Consider the following 26,734-nt stretch of genomic DNA (forward strand, 5'->3'; position numbering starts at 1 on the left):
GCTTTGCCAGTGCAGTGCAGAGCATTGCTTGGCGGGGTATGTTGTTGGTATAATACGTATTATTATTTATTAGTTGATATTATTATTTGTTCATATCGTAACCAGTAAAGGGTAACAGTTATTAAAATAAATGTTATATGTAATTATCTAGTAATTTAGCGTGGCTCTCTGGAGACTCTTTGAAGCGGAGGATAACGAAATAACTCGGGAAAATCCCCAAATAGTGGAACCGGTTTTTGTCGAAAGTATCGAAACAAACTCAGACTTTAAAAACAAAGATAAAAGTCTACGTATTTTATTAAATATATGAATGTTTGAAAATTGAAAATAGTAAACGATGTAATAAAAAGTTAGGAAACGGATTAACGAATTAACTAAAATATCCAAAAAAGGCCAATTTATCCCGTAATTAAAGAAGGATTGGTCACGGTACAAAGAGGGAACGGAAAAATACAAAATTAAAGAAAATTGACGATTTTACCAGATGTAATGCAGAGCACAATTTATAATATGTATAAAGAAAATAAAGTTCCTACATAAACATGATTCGAGATAAATTAAGCGATTATCTTGATTATAATTATAAATCTTTAGATATTTTACGACATGCTTTATTACAATGCGATTTTAAACATAAAAAACTTGACAATCGTATGGTACTTATATGGTAATATAGCACGGAATATAGTATATCTCGACGAGACAGGTCTAAATTTTTCTGGACGTCTATGGATTCCGTAGAATTTATGAGTTTATGTTTTTATGCGGTTCCAATTGAGATCGTACTATATAAGTCAATAAGTCAGGTATTTCTTGACATCCCCCCCCCAACCGAACCTATTTTGGAATATTTTGCCTCAATTATATTCTGGCAATAAATCAACTTTGCCACAACTTTAACTCACCCTGTATGTGCACTACTCTTCTTTATTGCCATACAAATTGCGTTAATTATAAATTTTCGAAAAAGAAATAATTTATATAGAAAGGTGCTTATATTTTTTGATATACTTTGATATCCATACTAAAAATATACGTAATTCACGTAGGACAACCATTTTGTAGTCACAATCTTAGCGATCACTAAGCATGATCCGGGCGGGTGCAAAAAAACGCGTGCCCGCCCTAAGCGATCCCCTTGAACCGGCAATAAATTAACCGGAACAAACGTAAATAATTAGCTGGTCATTCCAAGCACTCTCAGAAGAAGCATGAATCTTGCACCAACTAACGACCAATCTGTTGTGGTTTCTCAGACACAACAACAGGCGGCGCGCCGGAAGGGGGATCCACCGATTCCAGTGGTCAGGGACTGACCCTAATAATAGTAGGCTTCGCCGCAGCTGCAGTGCTTCTCATCGTCAGCGTAGTGGCAGTGGCGGCGGTGATAGCGTGCAGGAAGCCGGCTGCGACGGTCCGGAGGCGACAGCGGAGGACCAGCAAACCCCCGGAGGAGTTCGATCTCGCGGAGGGGGGCTTCGGGGAGGGGTTCCACCGAAGAAGCGCGCAGTATAGGGCCAGCATGTACGGGGAGTGCGAGGAGAGGATATCCAGGCTGGTGGAGGGTAAGTGGTATGCACTGGCCATAGGCGTCGGGTTTGGGAGGCCCTGGGTGCTCCAGCTGTAGATGCAGAACAGTCAGTAGTAAATTTAAGAACCATAGTCAGACAAATTAAAACGGAGCAGTGGGCATCCACAACAATTTCAAATTCAGGCGTCTATGGCACTAATAACTAAATATTTTAGTCACTAATGAAACAAAATAATTCAAATCAAGAAAACAATATTAAAAAGTTAACTATTTATTACTATTTATAGTAATACCAAATATTGCATTTTGAAATAGAATTCTACTACCAAGGGATCTCATTTTATTTGTGAGGCGTCATTCTATTAATATTTGCTTCTGTAATCGTAGTAGAAGAGATAACACCAGCGGTAACAGTAAAATAAACAGTAGAAGATCGTCAGCATTGTTGTCGTTAAAAATTTTCATCGCAATCTTGATTTTCTGTTGAGGAGAATCTTCGACATTATCCTTCAGCTATTTTCCAACCTCCAAAATGCTTTAAATGCACAGTCAGCTAAGAAAGTAGCTGCTGGTTTGCAAAATTAATGACAGATATCTGTCTGAATTTTTTATATTCAGAGATCTTGCAATATTTGTAGAGTCGACTGGTTATTGTTTACTGCGGACGCAAACTAACAATAGACAAGAATGACCCAAAAATTGACTCTTGGGGAAGTCCGAAGATCGATGAAATTTCTCTGATTCACAGCCAGGCTAATGACAAACAAACTAATATCTGTTACTGAACTGAAATAAGACCTAAGAAGAGATAGAATAATTGCGTATCATCAGCGTAAAAGTGTGACTTGCAGTGAGATAAAAGAGCCCAAACTGAGAGGTAAAAATAGTGAAAATAAGGGACATAATATCGACCCTTGTGGCGCTCCATTATTAACTCCTTCATGATCAGAATACTGATAGTTATATACAGGATGTGGAGTTTATAATCTATAAAAACTAAACTACAGCTTCCTAACGATATTTGTAATAGGAAAGGCTTATACGAAAAAGTTCTATTTTTCCGTTAATTTTTTTCGTAAATTAAAGTTCAATTATGGATCAAAATATTTTCTCCGGAACGGTCCTGTCCGTGTGCTATACGACGAGTTACGTGCTGTAGACCAGGCATGGCATCGACGCACCCAATTTTGGCGAATATTTTCCCAAATTTCCAGGTATTCCCTTAATTGTGTCAGCAGCTTCAAGTATACGGTTTCACAATTCTTCCAGCGTAGCAATTGGTAAGCCATGACTTTAAATGATTCCAAAGATAAAAGTCCATTGGAGTTAGATCGGGTGACCGAGGGGCCACGGCACAGGACCAAAGCTTCCAATCCATCGGTGAGGAAACATTTCATTCAAAAGTGTCGTTACTTCTCGAGTACTGTGTGGAGGAGCTCCATCTTGAAGATAAAACATGTGTGCCCGAACTTGTAATGCAACAATGTCCAATAATTCAGGCAACCGCGGTTCTCCAAAAAATCAGCATCTGTTGGTCCATTTAGTCGTCCTTCAAAGAAATAGGGACCCACAAGTAAGTACATCGCCGATTATGCCAGCTCAAACATTTACCGAGAACCGATGTTGAAAATGAGTTTCCCTAATCGCGTGAGGATTTTCATTGGCCCATATGTGCAATATTATGGAAATTCAATTCATCACGGGTAAATATCGCCTCATCTGTTACACAAACATAAGCAGGAAAGTCTACTTGATTGGCACATAAATTGGCCGTAAAAACAATCTGCAAAAACGCACTCGTCGATCACAATCCGGGGGTTAAATCTGTTGAACTGGTTGCAGATGATAGGGGTGAAACAGCTGGCGCCTTAAGATGCGATGTACGGTACGAGATGAGGTTCCTACTTGCTGTGCGAGTCGTCAAGTACTAATTGTGGGGTCTTCGTCAAGATTTTCCAACACTGCATCTGCAACATTAAGGTTCACTTGTTGACCACGTCCTTCTCTTCGAGGAATAACATTTGCCGTATCTCGCAGCCTCTGAAGGCACTGTAGGATTGTATTTGCACATGGGGGGGTGACTTTGTGGCCATCGTTCCCTGTACAGTACAACCTAGTCGTCGCGAGCGCGTTTTCTCCGGCTGCACCATACACTAACACCATATCGACACATTCGGAAATAGTAAATGCATTGTTTTCTCGGTTCATTATAAAACTAGTTTGTGCACAAACTAAAAAATTAAGCAAAGTAAGAAATAAGAATCTCGTTTTTAATTTAATCGGCACGCTATTCCTATTTTTTACTTAATAAAAATTACGCTGTCACTATAGTGGAATTACAAAATAAAAACTTCTGTCTGGATATCTTTCACTTTTTAACACTTATGGGTCGATGGATGATGCTTAATATTTAATAATTAAGTGAATAATGAATTCAATACAAATACGAAATCAATTGACTGCACAAATTTTTTGATAACCTTCTTTTAGTATTACTAGTATTAGATTATACCGACTTAAATTATAAGGTTGCATTTCGGATCGCTTAAAAACATTTCCAAATAGTTTCTAATAAATAAGAAATGGTCGGCCTTTATTTTCGTTGAATAAATGAATTTTAATTTTCAAAAAAAACGCGAAGATAGAACTTTTCTATTACAAATATCATCAGGAAGCTGTAGATTAATTTTTATAAACATAATCATTATTGAATCCAATATAATACAGTATTGGAAGAAGCAGGAAATTTTTAATGTTATCAACTTCAATCAAATCTGTTACTTTTAGTGGCTCTCATTATATCATCTATTACTTGCGCAAGTACCTATTATTGTAGTGCAACTATAATTTGTAGCAAATGTGTTTAAAATTTAACTCAATTAAATTAGATATATCTAATTACAACAACCTTGGTGCAAGCTTTACTTGAGGACTTTTAGTCCTTTACAATTATTCTACATAATAAAATACGAAGAAAGATCTATTGCGAATAAAAATTAAACAAATTTCAGTTTCACATTTAAGTTTCTTTTCTTTATAAATAATGATTAATGATGAACTACAAATATAAAAAATTGAAAACAAAATTCAAAAATGAATATTTTTCGTTTCGTACTTTCCTACTGAAGAAGTGTTTTTGCAGTTAACACATAACAAACAAGGTGTCTACTTTTTATTTTGATTTTGAGTAGGATTTTTCACTCAGCGCATACAAAAACGGTTATACAGGGTCGGAAAGTCCATATGGTTCATCGGCTGTTACGTGAGAGCGATAAAGAAAGTCATAGAAATCCGTACGATAGAGAAAGATGGCTATAATGAAGGCGTCTAAAAGTCACCGCCCATTTCGCCCTTCCACAAATAAGAAGTGGATTTCTATGACTTACTTTATTGCTCTTACATAACGGCCGATGAACCATTGGGACTGTCCGACCCTGTACACCTGTAAAGTAAGAGCGCATACTCATTACTATGAACTGTGTTTAAGTACATCATGAACCAAAAACATATTTACCGAAGTAAAAAAGACAAAGCAAAATTTTAGTTATTTTCCATGTATAGTATCAAGATCTGTGTATTAAAATAGAAATTATTTTTTTCTTGTCGACCTGTGTAATAATTCATAAATCAGAGCAGGCCATGATGAGGCGTAAGGGAGAACAAAAGAGTCCCATTTAACTCTAACCAAGACGTTCAACTCTTGGATTTCCATTTATATTTCACCTGCCCTCCAGTCGCGTCCCGCTCGCGCAATCCCTCACTGCCTAGGTGCAAATCCGAGGCGAAGGAGTTATTACGTCCTCCACCTTATAAATCCCGACGTTTGCTCGCTCATTTCCACCGGCTAATTAATTTACGGAATTAATTTTAATATTATTTATAAGCCGAAATGGAAATCATAATGGATTCTGTCAATATGCCCCACGGTTTAATACGTCTAATCTGGTTAGGCGCGAATTCCCGCTTTTGTAGTTGCTCGCGTGTATTTGCGCACCCTGACGGCGTTTAAATGTGCCAAATGATCAACGTCGAACGAGGGCGGTGATAAGATTAACCGATTCCTCTCGTTTCGGGCGGCTCTTTTCAAGTCCTTGCTGGAACAGACGGGGATCCGTCGGCGGGCAAGATTTAGGTTAGGCGTGGATTAGTCGGAACATGTATATGTACCTTCTGATATGCTTGGTTAAGTTGGCATGCGTGATAATAAAAGGAGTTTAGGAGACCTTTTTAGTAGTGATGTCATATACGTCAAATAATAGGCAACCCCGTATAGGCGAGCGTTTCACCCCTAAAAAAAAGGCACGAACCGCCTAAATTTTTAAAATAAAAACCTACAGCATGAAACTTTGTTTATTTTATAAAGTGTATTTTTCTGATAATTTACATATTTTTTTTATATTTTTCGGCGTAGTCAGTCAATTATTATAAACAAAAAAGTTGTAAAAAGAAAAATTACTCGCCGAATGGCATTTTATTGAAGGTCTAAAGCGAGTAAAAAAAAGTCCTTTAAAGGAAATGATGATACATTTTCTTTTTACAATATCTTGGATTAGATTATATTTACAATAAACATTATTATGATTTTTTTAAATCGATATATGTTAACAGTACAAATGTTCAAAAGATCATTTTGTTTGGTTTTGTAGCCGGAGTAAGGTTTTTGCAAATAATTAGTAAAATTTAAATATTCGATTTTTAGTGAAAACTTAAAATCATACGCTACGTTTAATGGACGGTCATATTTTGACAACATATCAATGCAAACTTGGGTTTTATTAACACTAGGGATGGTATTAAAAAATAAATTTACTGAGTTTACATCATTAAATGTAGATGGAAGATCAGAGGAACGTTTATCTTTAATAACAGTTAACTCTCTAAAAGTGTTCCATAATACTTTGCTATTTTTTTGACTCACGGAAAATTGAATATAAGCTTTCTTTTCACGCCTGATTGCACCAGTGACATATACTTCTGCAAAAAATTAAGGGAGCAAAAAATTTTTTCGAATTATTAGTGATTTTTCAGAATGCTGTATCTCAGTTAAGAATGATCGTATNTTATTATTAATAAACCTGCAGTATAAGTATAAACTAATTCATTAAAATCATTCATTTTGTTATACAGGACGTTTCAGAAAGACCTCCCGTAAATTCAGGGGGTGATAGTACGACAAAAAATAAAAAAATAAGAATTTTTTGTCTTATGAACTATATGTCTATCTCCTCTTGTTTTCGAGATATAGAGCGACAAAATAAAATTTTTTAAATATAATTTTTACGAAAATTAGTCAACGCATGGAGATAGAACGCCTAGAAACTAAAGAAAGAACAAAAGAAAAAAAACAACACATTTACAAACATAAAAGAAAAAAAAACTAACCTAGCAAAAGTATTCGGACAGAATAAAAACATTTAACTGACAAAGACAATCTTAACTTTCTTGTGAACTGGCCAATTTTTTTATACTCTTTTATTTCGTATGGCAAATGATTAAATATTTTGGGTCCTATGTAATTTGGCCCTTTACCTACAATTAATAATTTTGTGAAAGGTATACGTATTTCATTATTTTGTCGGGTATTATTATTGTGAACATCCCTATTCAAACAAAATTTATTTACATTTTTAAAAATATACATCGACATTTCAAATATAAATAACGATGCCACAGTTAAAATTTTATGTTCCCTGAAGGCAGGTCTACATGACTGCAAGTTTCCGTGTCCAACAATAATACGCAATATGCGTTTTTGCAAAATAAAAACAGACTTCGCCGAGGTTGAGTCACCCCAAAAACAAATACCATACCGCAATCGACTATCAATTTGGGCATAATATAAATTAATTAATTGCTGCCTTTCTAAAATCGCACTCATATTTCTAAACATAAAACAATTAGATGACATAGTTGAAACAAGCATATTACAATGAGTTGTCCAATTAAGTTTCTCATCAAGATATATACCCAAAAAGTTAGCACTCGTCTTACAGTTGCTCATGTCATAATTATTTACAGAAAGTGTCAAATCATCGCAACTTCTTTGTGCAGTACGAAACCTTACTATCTGGGTTTTGTCAACATTAAAATATAAATTATGATCACAAAACCATCTACATAAGAGTTCCAGGGTTCTATTTATGTTTGCGTTAACTGACTCCACTGAATTAACGTACAAAATAAAAAGTATAGGGCCAGGAACTGATCCCTGTGGCACCCCCATTTCCACAAGTAATTTGTTGGAATTTATTCTATTAACACACTTTGAATTTACATTATCAATAGATACATACTGTTGACAATGTTTTACAAAATCAGACACCCATTGCAACGGTTGCCCTCTTATGCCATAATCCTGTAACTTATCGAGCACCACATCATGATTGATGCAGCCGAATGCCCTGCTGAGGTCACAAAATATTCCAGCAGGACACTCGCCCGCATCAAAGTGTTGCAGCACCTCATTACAGAATGAGTGTATTGCAGTTGTTGTAGATAACCCGCGGCGAAAACCAAATTGCTTATCATTTATGATCCGAAATCGATCCAAAAAAGGTATTAAACGGCAAACAAAAGCATACTCGAAAATTTTTGACAATCCACATACTATAGTTATAGGCCGGTAGTTATCTAGTGAATAGGGATCCTTTTTTTTTGAATACAGGGGTGACTTTACCTAGCTTTAAGGTTTGAGGAAAGTTCCCACTAATAAAAGACAGATTCACTAAGAATGTAAGGGGTTGTATAATTAAATTAAGAACTCGTTTAATTAAAAACATTGGGATGTCATCTGAACCAGATGATTTTTTATTTTTCAGTTTATTTTTAAGTAATGAAAGCAGTTCATCATCGGTAAAAGGTTCCAAGAACAACGAATCTCTTGGTCTTGATATGCCTTTATTTGGGAAGTTTAACGTAACACTACTCATATTACAGTTAGAGGAAATTTTATTTATGATTTCCTTGGGTGTATTTATANAAAAAAAGGCACGAACCGCCTAAATTTTTAAAATAAAAACCTACAGCATGAAACTGTTTATTTTATAAAGTGTATTTTTCTGATAATTTACATATTTTTTTTATATTTTTCGGCGTAGTCAGTCAATTATTATAAACAAAAAAGTTGTAAAAAGAAAAATTACTCGCCGAATGGCATTTTATTGAAAGTCTAAAGCGAGTAAAAAAAAGTCCTTTAAAGGAAATGATGATACATTTTCTTTTTACAATATCTTGGATTAGATTATATTTACAATAAACATTATTATGATTTTTTTAAATCGATATATGTTAACAGTACAAATGTTCAAAAGATCATTTTGTTTGGTTTTGTAGCCGGAGTAAGGTTTTTGCAAATAATTAGTAAAATTTAAATATTCGATTTTTAGGGAAAACTTAAAATCATACGCTACGTTTAATGGACGGTCATATTTTGACAACATATCAATGCAAACTTGGGTTTTATTAACACTAGGGATGGTATTAAAAAATAAATTTACTGAGTTTACATCATTAAATGTAGATGGAAGATCAGATGATCGTTTATTTTTAATAACAGTTAACTCTCTAAAAGTGTTCCATAATACTTTCCTATTTTTTTGACTCACGGAAAATTGAATATAAGCTTTCTTTTCACGCCTGATTGCACCAGTGACATATACTTCTGCAAAAAATTAAGGGAGCAAAATCGAATTATTAGTGATTTTTCAGAATGCTGTATCTCAGTTAAAAATGATCGTATCAAGGTTTTAAAAAAGCATTTTAAAGCGCCGAATGTATAGTTTCCAGATTTCTTAGTTCAAAATTTTTAGGAGCGATAGTCATCGCGAAATTCTAAGAAATAAGACTAAATAATTTTTTTTTAAATTTTTGCGTTTTTTTCTCGGTCCACGGGCTTGGAAAAATTGTTTACACAAAAATCATGATATGGACTTGATAGCCTGTTCATTCAGCTTTAATTTCTTTTTTTAAATTTTTCTCTACGTTAATTTGACCCGGAGATATTCGACTACGAATACAAAAGCATCCTTTTGGCTTTAACCATCGATATCTCAGCAACTAATGATCAGACAGAAAATTGACGGGCAGTTTCGAAATCTCGAATAAATTTCCTACAAGGCTATGTAGCGTTCTTGGAAGAAAAAAATTTTCTTTCATCCTCGACATTAACTTGAAAAAAGTGAAAAAAAGTGACTTTTTGACTTGTTTTGCTAAGTCGACCGCATCTTTGCTAATATCGATGGAGAGTCTAATGCTTGTACGAATTTTTACACCTCGATGTACCCCCAAAAGCTCCGTAAATGGGCAGATCGATCTATCGAACGGTTTTTCCGGACCGCTTAATCAAAATTTCAGAAAAATTTAAAGGAGCAAAATTTACATTTTTGCCATTCGGCGAGTAATTTTTTTTACAACATTTTTGTTTATAACAAGTAACTGACTACGCCGAAAAATATAAAAAAATATGTAAATTATCAGAAAAATACACTTTACAAAAAAAAGTTTCATGCTGTAGATTTTGTTTTAAAAATTTAGTCGGTTACCTTTATTTAGAAGCATCTTTTTAGGGGTGAACCGCTCGCATATTGTCATGAAGGATTTCTCAGTATTTTTGAAAATGAAACTGTACACGAACAATTTGATCACACTATCTTATTAACACTGCAAAAACATGAAGCATTGTAATTTAAAATTCTTTGTAAAATAAATAGCAACGGAGCTACACGCATCTGAAGGAATTGCCCGAATTCGGATTTTATAAAATATCTAGTCAGCCATGACGGTTTTTCAATAAATAAAAGTAACATTTAATAAGGATCATAAAACTGTACATCTTTCTTCATTTAAGCTTTTTTGTATCTCTGCTACTTTGCTAGATCCGTACACTAAACATCGAAAAAAACTCACCCTGTTGAATTTATAGATTTAAATTTATAGAATAATATTGTCTATTATAGTAATTAATAAATTAAAATTATATCGATGTTACTCAGCATGCGCATTAAAGATAATTTCATGTAAGCGAAATAGCCTCGCAACAAGATATCATCCAAGAAAAGTTTGGTTATGGTTAAGAGTACATCTATAATAAACACTTGAATAAAAAAAACACTCGATAAACATACTGACACAGTACAACTTCAAGAAAAACAATAAAAAATATTTGGTAGAACTAGATAATGCCAAGATTAAACAAAACAAGAGAAAATACGCTATTGATGACAGCGATAACATGTCAACAAGAGCTCACCTGCATATGTGGCTATTCTTTCCGAGCATGCGCATTAGGAATAACACGGCTAATGTTAAATTTTTTCTTTATTTCAATTTAGGAATATTTCTTTTATATTCTTGTATTTGTATTACACATTAGTGTATCTATTTTACGAATCACGTGTTAGTTGTTCTTAAATACTTCCAAATTCTTGTAAAAATAAATTAATTTGAAGTTGTTCATTTTTATAGTATCTACGTAAATAGTACACAAGGGTCAGATTCGGTCTGTACAATTTCAATAATTACAATTTGTTGCAGGTTGCCTAAATATGTGACGTCACACTAAAAGAGCCTATTGACTAAGAGTTGTTTATTTATTTTCTTTTAGTAAAATGGCTATTACAGTATTAAAGGTCAGGGTGATTCACTTCATTTTGACCCCCCCCCCCATTAACTATTTTGTCTTTAAAGTTATAAAAAATGTGAAATACAAAAGTTGCAGTTGTAGAAAAACAAATAAGGACCAAACAAAATGGCCGATGATATTAACTTTGTTCATTTAAATGGAACACCCTGTATATTTTTACATATTTGGATAGAACGTTCCCTGTCGAGCACTAGTCAAAGAATTTCTGAATTAAGAAACGAAGAAAAATTTTAAAATATTTTTAATAATGCGAAAAATATTACTGAACTGCCAAGTAAACGGGACAAAAGTTGCAACGAATTAGAAATATTTTAGAAATATATTTCCTCTTAATTAAGTACCTACCCGTTTTGGGAATTTACATGATATTTTTGCTTTAATAGATTCCTCAAAATTTCCCGAATCGTTTGAATGTTTGTTACAAATGTATCCAAACGTTTTTGAAATAGATGGGTTGAAAACGAACTTAATATTTTGTACAGAGACGAACAATTTCGTAATTCAGAAGTTCAAAAAGCGATAGAAATATTGTACAAGGAATTTAGAATGGTATTTTCTGAAACATACAAATTGTTTTGCCCACTTTTAACAATTCCTGCAACAAGTGTCTCGGTAGAAAGAAACTTTTTGTGCCTTAAGCGCATTAAGACTTAGAAATACGATGACACAAGAGTGCTTAAACAACTTATCAGTGATGTCGATAGAAAAAGAACTATTGCAAAGTCTTATTGTTAGTGCCGATCCTCAATTTTATGATGACATTGTAAGTAAATTTACAAATTTAAAAGATGGATGAATAAACCTGTTTTATAAAAACATTCACTATATTTTTAAAATATTTTGTTAAAAGTGGAGGCAAACGAAAAGCTGGCGGCGTTATTTTATATGTAAATAGACAAGTTGGCTGGCTACCTTATATGCTTTTAAAGTTCTGATATTATTATTAATAATATAATTTTTTAATTTACGGTTATAGTAAGACTATTGGCGAAAATCTCCTTAATAAAAAATGACGTGGACATTACACAAAACCAAAATTTAAAGACGATTTGCCGAAAAATGAAGTACGATAAATAAAACGCCTTTTATATTGTACACAACTTTATTTTGATATTTACTTTTTATGTACACTTTTTAGGAGGCATATAACTTTATATAACTGACTAAAAATTTTTGTTGAAGTTATAAACTAAAAGGTTAAAGTGCGCAACTCCAGACACATGTATAAAAACCTCCTGACTTATTTTAGCGAGTTCTACCTATTCGAGAAGTTTTACACATTTTTGTAACAGCCTGCGTTTTTTACCTCCTGAGTTATATTTCGAGAAGAAATTCGCTAAAAGTAGTTCCCAAACTTTCAAACATCCAATATTATTCTAGTTTAATCTAAGTATATATCCATCATAACTTTTCGTATAACTGAGGTACGTGCTATTAAAAAAGTTAATACCACTGTTTATATGAAATAAAGAATAAAGAAAAACGTCTATAGTGCTTATTATTGTCATTCACAGAACTGAAAGGAAACGTCTAAATTTTCAGTTCACTGAACATGAATTTACAGCGTCTTTCCAATACTTCAGCTACTTGAGGGCCAAAGGAGAACCCGATAAAGTAACTTATGCTTTCGTGATCTTATTCGATGGCGGATAAAAAACAGGTAATTCATTAAATTGTGTCCGCATACGCGTAGGGGCAACTGCATTAACTTAAATTTCTACCAAAGCGGGTACAGATGAAATAAAAATGATAGAAATACAGACAAATATCAATATAACTTAATAATTTACAACTTTGAAAATTTTTTATCACTATATAGAATCTTACAGCTTTATGCTGGTTCATTTGTGTATTTACAAGAAATAATTGCACATAATATTATATTGACAATATGTCCGTAGGTGTATCAGCTGAGACTTGTCACAAGGCACTAAAGAAGCATAATGCATCCCTACAAGACTGCAAGGTTTCTGCTGTGCTCCTGATCACAACTCGCGTGTACAATATCGTCGATGGTTTAATGAACATTTAAACGACGATAATTTATTAGTCCCGACGTTTTATTCCGATAAGGCATGAATATATTTATCTGGTTATGTAAATAGTCAGAATTATAGAATATGGGCTGCAGAAAATCCGTCACATCTTTAGAAGATAGGTATCTGGGTAGCAGTTTCAAGGAGACAGATAATAGGCTCAATTTTTAATTGTATTTAATCTTCTTTTTAGTTATAAAGGTATCTAGTTATTCCCATAAATAAAATATATGGTAATAATAAAATTGTGGCCCATATCTCCCCTAACAAGTGCATGTTTGACAACCCTTTAAAGCTGTAAAACTGCTCGGTACTAACGGTCATTCTCTGGTTATTAGGTAAACGCGACGTCATTAACCAGTGTTCACTGCTATCAGTGGTATATCGCGAGGGGTGGTTCGATTGAGACGTTTTCATAAGAAATGATAGCGTGTTGAACATAAGGGTCGTTTAATGTATAATGCATTGTGCTAGTTTTGAAATTTACTGACGTGAGGGTTCTTTTTTATATCTACCTCAAAAGTAGTATGCAAAGTATTATATACATTGTGTCCAGTGAGGGGAAATATTTTAATTTTTCGTTTTATGAAAAAATTTCATTCTTGTTTAATAATTTTGCTTTCGTTCAAATGTACAGTTTTATTCGTATAATATCCTCTTTATCTCTTTTTCCCTTTTACCTAGAAAAAAATTGTAAAGACGAAAATTTAAGGAAATGTTATTGCGATCTTAAAGAAATACTTAAAAAAATTATTGGAAGTTGATACGATAATTTTAACTTTAACCATTGTGTAGGGTCAATAAAATATATGAAATGTATACAGGATAGTCACCTTTAAGAAGTAGATTGGTATCTATTGAATTAAAAGATATACAAAGATATATAAAAGTTGCATATTTTGTGTCTCAAAATATCAAATTTCCGCTTGAAATTTTTTAACGCTAATGGTTGACTATCTAGAACACTCTATACATATTGTGTTCACAAAAGATTGGGTATTTAAGTGTTTCTTAACTTTATTTCGTTGCTATAATAAAATCAACTAGGTACTGTATTTCTAATCATTACTTAGTAGGGGACACCTTGTATATGTTGTCCCAGTTAATACTACATTTTTGTATATTTGAATATAAGCCGAATTTGGTAACTGGAAAACGCTTTGAATAAAAAACAAAACACAAATCAGGGGATAGCTACTCTACATGTCAAAATAAAATAGAAACAGACACCAAAGTTACTTCTTTTTGTAACTAATAAAAAAAATATGGCGCGATATTTACCGACTATTTTGTTGAATCAAATTCAAGTTATTTGAATTGTCTTATACATTATTTTGTAAAATTAATATTGTGTGTCTCGAGTGATACAAGATTCTATTAAAAAATAACACTGCTTCTAACCTAACAATGACACCATTTGAAAGAATTATTTTAATATCCAGCGGCTCAATATTAAACGAGCTATGTCCCAAAATAGTGTTTCATATTGCCTTTTACACTTTCTTTCGAATAAATCTCTCACATATAAAATCTCGAAAACTTTTTTTAATAAAAACTTGAATTGCATCAAGCCGCCCCCACATCTGCCAGTCCTTACAGGAACATTATATTTTATTTGTGTAAAACACATTTAGGATAACTTGCCGCTAGGTGTTTCTATGCCGACTTTGTGAGAAGTTAAATCAGATAAGGGCGAGGTTTTGAGGTTCGACTTCAAAAGAAAATATTAAATTCTTAATTGGTTGGAACGGATTCTACTTCGAGAGATTAAACATGATCAAATAAGGGAAATTAAAAATTCTGTTTATATTCTGAGGTGTTTAAGGAGTTTGTTGCGGTGGGTGTATGTTTATTAAACACTGTTAATCAAGTTGTCGAAATCATTGAAATGGATTTGATGCAATATTTCTGCTTAATCTCCACAAACATGGTAAAATATTTAAGACATTACAAAATGACAACATTTCATGAAGAAACCAAATGAATTGCTATTTATATCGTTTAGGTTAAGGTTCTGATACTGTCCAGTAGATGGTCTCGTATAACACCAAATCAAATCTATTTTAAAAGTGAAATCTTCCTGTGGAAGGGTTTTTGATTCCTGCGCAATTCCTGTGCAAGTGATTTTTCCATAATTTTCCATGGTCTTAAAGTTTTTTTAATCTTCTGGTTGGACAATGATTGTTCAGATAGCATTCAGCTTCTGTTTTTTCCCTTCTTGGTGAAATATATGGACTGTGGTTTTCTCCATATTCTAGCTGAAGAAACATAGGCTACCTATTTTCTATTCAATTAATTTTACTAATTGTGAGATATTTCCTGACTTTTCAGTGTCAAATTTAAGAATTTTTAATGTCCAGAGGCATCTTGTCATCATTTTAAGGCCTTATCCTTCACTCATATCAAGACAAGTATCACAAAGCGTTTAAAGATTATAGATGTGAATAACTCATATGCCTCTTTTTGTTGCAAGAATGACCTTCATCTCCTGGTAGCCAAGTTACGGTTACATTGTTCTGACTTTCTGGCCCTGCCAAGGCACCCAAGTAACTCTATGTCAATATTTCGTTTGAGTTGATTGCCTTTGTCACTGCAGTATTGCCAGAATAAATAGTAATTCGTTGGGTTTCCTGAAAATGTAGTTGCACAATATTCGATGGTCATCAATTCTACTTGAAAGACTGGACCAAGACGAATTCAACTTATTTTTTAACTCCATATATCCAACGATTTCTGTCTTTGAGCTTTTCGTATATCGAACTACATTGGCCCTAACAGAAGGCCACATCTGTTTTGAGATTTCTTTTGTTTCCGATATTGCTACTATTATAAAACAGTAAACAAAACGTGGACATTTTTGGAGTCCTTCTACTCCATTGGACTCTATTGGCTTCATACGTCTACTAGCATTGAATAGTAACCCCTAATAACCACTAAACGGCTAGTACCTAATAAATAATTATCCAAAGCTAAATCCACGAATGATTGGTCCAATATGATTAATACTAAACTTACCACACACTTACCTGATTTACTAAAGTTGTTAGACAACGCATTCAAAGAAATATCTTGTATTTTTGTTGTTCTCTTGCTGAAAAGGAAGACGTACAGAAAAGCTACTACAAAAAGAGCCTTTTGTTTCCACCTTTTCATTTCACTAGAAAACCTTGTATGGAGTTGATAAATATTAATACAACAAAAATTAATTTTTCGGAAAACTGTCATCAAAAGTCGACATTTTCGTTAAATTTTCAGTTGACAGTGAGTCTTTTTTCTTACCTACAGCAAAATACTTTTATGTTCTAGAACGCCAAAGTCTTTTTCGTTCTAGATCATAAAACAAATGTCTTCTAGATACAAAAATAACTATTGTGGTCAGTCATTATTTTTTCTGTTCACTATTTGTCATACCATTCAAAGTTTTCATTGGAAAGATGATTTTTTTAAATGTTACTCAGAGATTATAGAAGACGTTATTCTGCAGTTCCTGAAAACGAACATTATGATAAACTAATCGTCACAATTTCAGTTTCTAGACGGAAAACGGAACGTAAAATGTGAAAATAGATTGTTTAGCGTTGGAAAACATCACGTAGCGGCAAAAACAGCCGGTGACTTCTCCATAAACCACCAACGAGTCGATGCGACGTAGTCGGAATTAGCAGGATACAAAGCCGCAAAAGCCAACTGGATTCCTTCGATAAAGCTGAAAGATTTACCCTCGATCCATTTTGGTATAAACGTGCCCTTTCATTTGCTCCACTGGCACCGCTTAAAGACCGTTTGATTTACCGACCAAATACGTAAATGCGAAACACATTCATTCTCTGAAAAATAACTCACCTTGCTGCTCCTGCATTGCACCAGGCCGGTGGAATTAATATACGTTTATAAACGGCGAGCCGAACGGTATTGTGTCGTGGAATATCCGGTGGAAAGGAAAATAGGGAACTATTAATTGAGGGATTTCTCAGTTCAGTCATATTTTTTAACAGTTTGTAGAGCTACTCAAAACAAGAATTGTTTTCATATTATATTCTTTAAATAACACCAAAATAAGGTAGCTACGATCTTCCATAGCTGTAAAATAACTAAAACCTATTCTTTAAATTTTTATTATAGAATTACTTGTGCAATTGTGACATTGTGACTATCAAATATTGCAACACTTCATGTGTGGAATATTACGAAGAAAACTCATCCACTTGACAGGGTGGCCAAATGAAAACGAAACACTGTCTTTTTCAGGAACTGCGTCAAGAATGTAGAAAAATGCTCAAACCAGTTGATTTTAGATTAAAGGGGGACATTCTTGGCTGGTGGACTGCGCCATTTTCACCCTAAAGCAACGGTAACCATCATCCCAAAATATTTAAATGACATTGGGGGTTGAGTAATATTTCTTTTGAAAGCTCTTACAATTCTCTTTACAACATACTTTAAATTTTATAATTCCGCCCAATACTTTGAAAAAAATTTACATTTTAAAATTTAAATTATGTTTAGTTGCTTACTTACTACTTAGTTGATTAAATGTTCAAACTGATGACCGCCCGCTTCCATACAAGAATAAAGATTTTGTTCGAAACGTTCGCGCACATTCCGAAGCATTTCCGGAGTGATTCGACGGCATTCGTCGACGATTCTTTGACGCAAATCTTCCAGCGACGCTGGCTGTGTTTTATAGATTTTACTTTTTAGGTATCCCCACAAAAAGAAATCAAGGGGCGATAAATCCGGTGATCGTGGAGGCCACTCAATGCTGCCTCTTCTCCCAATCCAATTCCGTAGAAAACGTTGGTCCAAATACTGACGGACAATTAACGCATAATGCGGAGGAGCACCGTCCTGTTGAAAAATCAAATGATCTTCATCATACTCTGGAACATTTTCAATAATATCAGTCAAGGCAGGGTCAATAGCGTCTTCCAGTAATTGCAAATACATTTGGCCAGTCAAATTACCAGGTAGAAAAAAAGGACCCACCAGCCGGTCACCGAAAATTCCAGCCCATACATTTAATTTTTCCGGTTGCTGTGTATGCACCTCGTGAAAAACTCTTGGGTTTGAATCGGACCAATAGCGGCAATTGTGACGATTTACCGTCCCGTTCAAGAAAAAACTGCATTCATCAGAAAAACAGATGTTAAAAAGGAACTGTGGATCGTTCCCTGCTCGCTCACTCATTATTTCGCAAAATTGCAAACGGCGGTCATAATCATCCTCATGAAGTTCCTGGACTAAATGTATTTTGTATGGATGGAATTTATTCTTCTTCAAAATGGTTTGTATGCTAGTTCGATTGATCCCAGACACAGATGCCAGCTGCCTCGTACTTAATCTAGGATCAAGATGAACTTGTCTCAAGACTGCAACTTCACTAGCTTCATTAACTATGGGTTTTTCAATTTCTCGTTTTTTAATAGCTACGGTTCCTGTCTCTTGAAATTTTTTTACTAACTCTAGAACATACTTCCTCCTGACATGTCGATCTTCATGTTGTTCATTAAATAGCTGAGCTGTTATATTCGCACATTTATTGTTCATAAAGTAAAACGAAATTATATCTACCCTTTCCGCAATGGAATAATAATGTTTAATTTTAAAAAACACAATTAAATAAATTACCAACCAACGCTTCCAAATAATACTAGAAAATAATTTGGAATCCACTAATTTTATGTTCATTGTGTGTGTATAGCATTTATTTCTGCTTTTTACAATTGTGTTTTTTTTTACAAAAGTGATAACAAATCGCCAAAAACCAATGTAACGCAAGAAATACTAAATTTATACCATTGGCGTACTTAACTCGAATGACTGACATTTTTACCGTTACTAATTGTTTGTACATAAGTTTCAACTTTAAAATCAAAATTCTTAATAAGTATTGGGCGGAATTATAAAATTTAAAGTCTGTTGTAAAGAGAATTGTAAGAGCTTTCAAAAGAAATATTACTCAACCCCCAATGCCATTTAAATATTTTGGGGTGATGCTTACCCTTGCTTGGGGGTGAAAGTGGCGGAGTCAAAAATACCAGCAAAGAATGTCCCCCTTTAATCTAAAATCGACGGGTCTGAGCGTTTTTCTACAATCTTGACGCAGTTCCTGAAAATAGCTCTGTTTCGTTTTCATTTGGTCACCCTGTATAATATTATCGTTTTCACAAAAAATACGTATATGAATTCATCCCACACGGAGACAGAGCCATTCTTAAATCTTGTCATTGTAGCTCACACATTTTTTGACCTATAGGGCTCGATTTGAACCGAAGACGAATTATTTATTTATAATTTGAAAATCTGTTGTTAAAGCCACTTTACCTAATTTATGGGCACAGAAATGGAATTTATTGCGGCAATTCATCATCGAAGTTAAATCCATGGGATGATTTAGCAATAATTGCTCCACGCTGACAGTAATGCTATTAAAAATTTTATTAATGTACAAAATACTGACAATAGCATCTTTTTCACGGTATTCAATATGTGCAATGATTTGTTTGTTCTTGAAGCTTGCAACAAGATTTGAATAAGAAAGCGCTGTTACAAGAAACAAGTAGATAATACAATACAATATACAGGGTGTGGCGTGTATAATATATAAAAGTTAAACTGCATCTTCCTGATGATATTTGTAATAGAAAATGCGTTTTTTTGTAAATTAAAGCTCATTTATACAACGAACATGAAGGCCGACCCTGTGTTATTTATTAAAAACTATGGAAATGTTTTTATGCGACCCGAGATGCAACCTTATAATTTAAGTCGGTATAATCTAATACTAGTAATACTAAAAGAAAGTTAGGTTATATTGTCAACAAATTTGTGCAGTCAACTGATTTGGTATTTGCATTGAATTCAAAATTCGCTTATTTATTAAATATTAAGCATCGTCCATCGACCTATCAGTGTTAAAAAGTGAAAGATTCCAGACAAAAGTCTTTATTTTGTGACAATGTAATTTTTATAAAGAAGTTTAAAATAAGAATAGCGTACCTACCTATAACATTAAAAACGAGATTCTTATTTCTTACTTTGCTTAATTATTTAGTTTGTGTGTGTCAAACTAGTTTTACAATGAACCGAGAAAACAATGCATTTACTATTTCCGAACGTGTCGATATGGTGTTAGTGTATGGTGCAGTCGGAGGAAATACGCTCGCAGCGACAAGGTTGTATCGGGAACGATGGCCACAACGTCACCCCATGTGCAAATACATTCCTACAGTGCGTTCAGCGGCTGCGAGATACGGGAAGTGTTATTCCTCGAGAAGGGCATGGTCAGCATGTGAACCTTAATGTTGAAGATGCAGTGTTGGAAAATCTTGACGAAGACCCCCACAATTAGTACTCGACGACTCGCACAGCAAGTAGGAACCTCATCTCGTATCGTACATCGCAACTTAAGTGCCAGCTGTTGCACGCCTATCATCTGCAACCAGTTCAACAGATTTTACCCCCGGATTGTGATCAACGAATGTGTTTTTCCATATGGTTTTTGCGGCAATGAGACAATCAAGTAGACTTTCCTGCTTATGTTTGTGTAACAAATGAGGCGACATTTACCCGTGATGAAGTGAATTTCCATAATATGCACATATGGGCCTATGAAAATCTTCACGCGATTAGGGAAACTCATTTTCAACATCGGTCCTCGGTAAAAGTGGGTCTCTATTTTTTTGAAGATGGGGCTCCTCCACACAGTACTCGAGAAGTAACGACACTTTTGAATGTAATGTTTCCTCAGCGATGGATTGGACGCTTTGGTCCTGTGCCGTGGCCACCTCGGTTGCCCGAGCTAACTCCTATGGACTTTTATCTTTAGAGTCACTCGAAGTCATTGGTTTACAATACTCCAATTGCTACGGTGGAAGAATTGCGAAACCATATACTTGAAGCTGCAGACACAATTAGGGGAATACCTGGAATTTGGGAAATTTTCGACAACATTGGGTGTGTCGGTGCCATGCCTGTATCCGCGCTAATGGGGATCAATTTCAACATTTTCTCTAGAAATGGTAAGTTTTATTTCATTGTGTTCCATATTTTAATGGAGTTTGTTTAGTGCACGCAGTTGGCAACTGCACATGCTTACGGATGTGGTTTTGTTTGCGAACTCTTGCAGTAACAACAATGCGTTTAAGATAGTAATTACTATTAATTATTATAATAAGAAAATATTGTTTTTTTTTTAAATATCTATGTTTCTTAGTTTGTACTTTTGCACTGAAAAATTCCCCAAAAATTGAGAAATAGTTTTCTATCTTTCAACGACGATTTGTTTACGCGCTTGGTATACAGCACGCAGCTCATTGTACAGCACACGGACAGGACCGTTCCAGAGAAAATAAATTGTCCATAATTGAACTTTAATTTTCGAAAAAAGAAAAACGCAAAAATAGAACTTTTTCGTATGACTTTTCTATTACAAATATCGTTAGGAAGCTGTAGTTTAATTTTTATAGATTATACACGCCACACCCTGTACACAAAATTTATATAATTTTATAAAAAACAACATAGAATTGTAAAGTAGCATAATTAATCATAAAAAATAATAGAACAAAAAAAAATTAAATTAAATTTAAAAAATATATACGAAGTTTGAAAAAATATAAAGGGAATTGTTAATTTTCTCAAATAGTTATATATACCTATGCAGTGGCCATTTCACAAAACACTGAAAAATGATGTAACCTTTGAAAATGATAGACAAATGTTATGAAAACTCTATGCTGGTTTCCTCTGCCCAAGGCGAATTCGATATGATTTTATCCAATAGATATTTTCATTCCATTTCCAGTTCCTATTACACAAAACTGTTTTATAATTTCGTATTTTAGATTAATATGCAAAATGGAAAACATAACCACGTTAAAGAGAAACCTCGATAATTGCTAATAGTGTTTTTGATATTCCCATTTAAATTTTGTATCGCTCGTTGTAATTTTATTTTAAATAGGCAGATCTAAAAATGCTTATTGGAAAATATTGTAACAATTTGATGGGCTGGTATCACTTTTGAATAAATAAGGAAATTACCTGAATATACTCATCAGGAAACTTTACATAAGAAGTAATAAAACAACTCTCCGCTTCTAGAAGGCTTGCTGTGCTTAAGTTCTAAATTGTTAGCCGTTTCGTGGTAGTTTGGGCTTTCCGGGAAACTACATGTTCTTTATTTATTTTCCGGAAAAGTATATTGCCTAATTATATGGAAAATACAGTAATTATAACAAGTGAATAAAATAAACGTACTACAATGTTTAAATTTTCGTGGTTTACACAAATACAATAGAAGCAGAAATAGAAAAGCCATAAACCACAACCAACAGGGATATCAATGTCATGAAAAAATATTCATAATATTGAATACTTATTCATTCATCGGAATGTTCTACATTAAACAAAGCCAACAAATTAAATCCATGCACGATATAATATAAAACAATGAGAGAAAAGTAGTCAACAAAAAAATTAACATCAAAAACAATTTAAAACAACCTTTAATACTTTAACTTATAGTTATAATATACAAACGTTACAAACTGTACAGGCAATTTCATTAAATTTTTGTTTAAATAATTTTTTTTCCGAGTCATACGCCATTGTTATAAACTTGTGAAGTACTAGACTATGAGTATGTTATTCCAGAAAACTTGTTGTTTAAGTAACTCCTCTCTTTCACTCTATTGCTAAATAAAAGAAGGGCAGTGGTTTGATATTTTAGTTCAACCGCAACTTTGAGATAAACAAACTTATAATGGAGTCAGTGATAGACACAAAATTCCCTAAAGACAGATGACAGACCAGTGGAGTACACATATTTCTTTACAAAGTTTGAACTTTAATCTGCAAAATGTTTCTTTTTCAATAGAAAAAAATCATTCTATAGATTTTTATTTACAAAATAATCATAATCAATAAGACTTTTATCCCATTCTATAATGAAAAAAGTATTTTTTGATTCAAGGCTGTTCTTCAAAAATGCAACCCACTTTCGTTCAGAAGTAATGAAAATAAATTAATAATAAGTTAATAAAATACAAAAAGTTTGTTTTATTTTTCTTTTTTTCAATATTTAAATATAAATTATAAGTAAATTAATTTACATTACAATGAATGGTAACACAAATACAAAGTTTTTTACTCAGCTAACAAATATTTCTCATATTAATCAAATTTATAATAGATATTCAAAATGACCACCTTCACCTTCACTTTACAAACAAAAATTTACTCTGCGTTTCATGCACTCAAAAATACGTTCAAGTTCATTTGGTGTTATAATGTTTATTTCACGTTAAATTGCTGCTTCCAGCTGTTCAAGAGGATGTTTGAATATCTTATTTTTGATATGGCCAAACAGATAACAATCTAAAGTCGTGAAATCAGGGATTCGAGCAGGCCACAAACCCCTAGTAATCGATCTATCACCATAAAATTCCTGAAGATATCTTGTAGTTTCTGTTGCAGTATGTGCTGTGGTGCTATCTTGTTGAAAATACCCATGCTGCAGTTCATCGTCATTAAAGGGCTTGTTGTGAAATGTTATGGTACCGTTCGTTCTCCATTTATTACCTACCTCTAGGAAATGAATTGGGCCTATTATCCGTCTTCTTGAAATTGCTACCCGGGTACCTATCTTCTGGAGATGTAAAGATGTTTCAATAGAATTATAAGGATTTTCTGAAGCCCAAGTTTTATCATTCTGACTATTTACATAACCATAACACATGCCTCATCCGGTTAAAACATCAGGTTAACTGTTTTTTAACTTTAGCGTTAGGTTAAAAAATTTACATAACTCAAACTATATTGTTTATCGCAGTACCTGATTGAGTAGATAACTGCAAAACAGGTTTCGTAGGACTTTGCACCATCCGTTATCGAATATCAACATTTTCTGTAAAAACAATTAGTAGGTTTGCTTGTTTTCTCTCATATCGTTTAATAAGGATTCATTTGTGGTTTTTCAATAGATCATATGCGATACAATAGTATCAAGAAAAGCTTCAGCAAATTGTTCCATACAAGATTGCAAATAATAAGATCAAGTACCATCTGGATTCCATATGTCATCAAAATAATAATAAATGCGTCTTGTCCCGGTGTAAACGGCATTTTTACACAAATCTACAAGAAATAACAATGTAAAAAGGAACATAACCTTAAAATATTCATTTAACTTACGGAAGAAACGTCAAATTTTTGGACTTGTGAAAAGAATTTAATTTTTTTATTCAATTCAACAGACAATTAATTTGTAGAAAAGCACAGAAATACTGGTAAACCCTGTCAAATTGTACAAACAATAACACAAAAAATTATGAACGCCTCCTAGTCGTCCTAGTCCAGGAGGTAGAGCTTTCGAGGCGTTTGTATTTGAAGTCATTTATTTCGTTGTACAGAAAAATCCCAATAAGAATCAGAGTTTGCCTATTCCATAAAACCATTGCAAAATTCAGGGGAATAACAAACATACAAAAAGAACGAAAAATGACCAGTCTTTCGACATATTTTTATTGAAAGTTTATTTGACGATTTTCTATAAAGTTACAACAACTGCGAATCAAAAAGTTGAATTTTGCATTAACAATGGGCGAAAAATAGTAGAAAATCATATGTATATTATGTAAAATAAGTAAAAATTTATAAATATTGATGAAACTTTGTGAACAAATAGTAAAACATATGTGAATTATATCGTAAAAATTTTGCAACGATCGGTCTCGTGGTTTTCGATTGACAGGATTGTTAATTAAGAAAAATTTAAAAAGTTTGTAACGTACCGTAAGTCTAAATTAAGGTTTAGAAAGGGCACACAATTTTTTAGAGAAACTTGTCATAATAAACAATGTTCAATACTAAAAATACCTATTTTTACATTTTTATAACTATTCAGAATTTTTTTTAAATTTTACTCTATAAACAATTATTTATTGTCCAGGAAATTTTCTATGCAATTGACAAAATCGATTTTTATTCCATTTTTCCTCTTAATAACAACTTCCTCCTATCAGTAATTTAACTGAAAATATTGTTATTCTTTAATGAATTATATAAAGCAAACGTATAAGTGGCATAATTCTTTAAACTCAAAATTCGTGGAAAAATTATTTATTTTATTGATTTTTGATGACATAGGTACTCGTAATCCTCCCATTTTGCTATATCAAATTAAAATCGTCTTAATAAGTGATAGCATTCCCAAAAAAAGTTGCTCTCAGTCTGCTCTGCCGAGAAATTCCAGTGACCGCGGTACCTTTCTTGATTTTTCTTTCATTAAGCTTTTATCTTCGAAAATGCACTGAGCGGATATTGAAAGTACTTGTAGTTAGCAATAAAAACATATTTCTTTATCTCCACTTCACTATTACGTAAACTATAAATTATTATTAACTTTACGTTTCTATATTCCAGAATATACGAAGGAGAATGCTGTCGTATTTGGCTAAAAAGCAAGGGGTTACGACGAAGTTTTTATGTGTGCAAGATTTTGTCGATTGCATAGAAAATTCCCTGGGCAATAAATAATTGTTTATAGAGTAAAATTTTGAAAAATTAAAAAAATCTAAATGGCTATAAAAGTGTAAAAATAGGTACTTCTAGTATTGATCATTGTTTTATTATGACAACAATTATCACTAAAAAATCTGTGCCCTTTCTAAACCTTAATTTAAACCCACGGTACGGGATAAACTTTTTGAAATGTTCTTAATTAACAATCCTGTCAGTTGAAAACCACGCTACTGATCGTTGCAAAATTTTTACGATAGAATTCACATACGTTTTACTATTTGTTCACAAAGTTTCATCAATATTTATAAATTTTTACTTATTTTGAAAATTGCCCCAAATATACAAATAATTTTCTACCATTTTTCGCCTATTGTTAATACAAAATTCAACTTTTTTGATTCGCTATTATTGTAACTTTATAGAAAATCGTTAAATAAACAAAAAATAAACAATGTTTTTTTATTTAGGACTTACTTTCAATGTTACAGGGAAAAATATGGCGAAAAATGTAATTTTTCGTTCTTTTGGTATGTTTGTTATTCTCCTGAATTTAGCAATGGTTTTTTGAAGCAGGCAAACTCGGATTCTTATTCTACATAATATTTGCGATTTTTCTGTACAACAAGATGACTTCAAACACAAACGCCAAAAGCTGCTTTACTGCTTTAACGCCAGGACTATCCGGATTTACATTTTATCTAGGCTCCTGCGTTGGTAATTTTTTCTTGGTAATTTCTAAAACACCAACTTAAGAAAATCAAAGGACCCCGCACAAACCTTATGGAAAATTGCTTTCAGTCAAAATGGAAAATTGAAATATGATATAGCTCTCACCTTCCTGAGCAAAAGTTGTCATGGGCTCAAAGCGATTCTATGTGTAGGTTTAAAGATATAGAGCTTTGAAGCTAACGATTTCATAGCACGGTGCTGAATACAAGTGCAGGATAGGTGTATGTATATCTCCCTGTCTCCGAATATACAGCGTGAGTCAGTTTTTTGTAG

General features: G+C 33.2%; 1 protein-coding gene across 1 annotated transcript in view; it reads left to right on the top strand.

Moving 5' to 3' along the window:
- Positions 1 to 26,734, top strand: part of LOC108905727 (hemicentin-1) — a 279,653-nt gene that overhangs the window by 240,296 nt on the left and 12,623 nt on the right. Inside the window, exon 13 of the mRNA XM_018708731.2 lies at positions 1,257 to 1,565. Coding sequence (XP_018564247.2) covers positions 1,257 to 1,565 — 309 coding nt within the window. The remainder of the gene's footprint in view (positions 1 to 1,256; positions 1,566 to 26,734) is intronic.

This window comes from Anoplophora glabripennis, unplaced genomic scaffold, assembly GCF_000390285.2.
Source record: "Anoplophora glabripennis isolate ALB-LARVAE unplaced genomic scaffold, Agla_2.0 scaffold38, whole genome shotgun sequence".
NCBI classification, from domain to species: Eukaryota; Metazoa; Arthropoda; class Insecta; order Coleoptera; family Cerambycidae; genus Anoplophora; species Anoplophora glabripennis.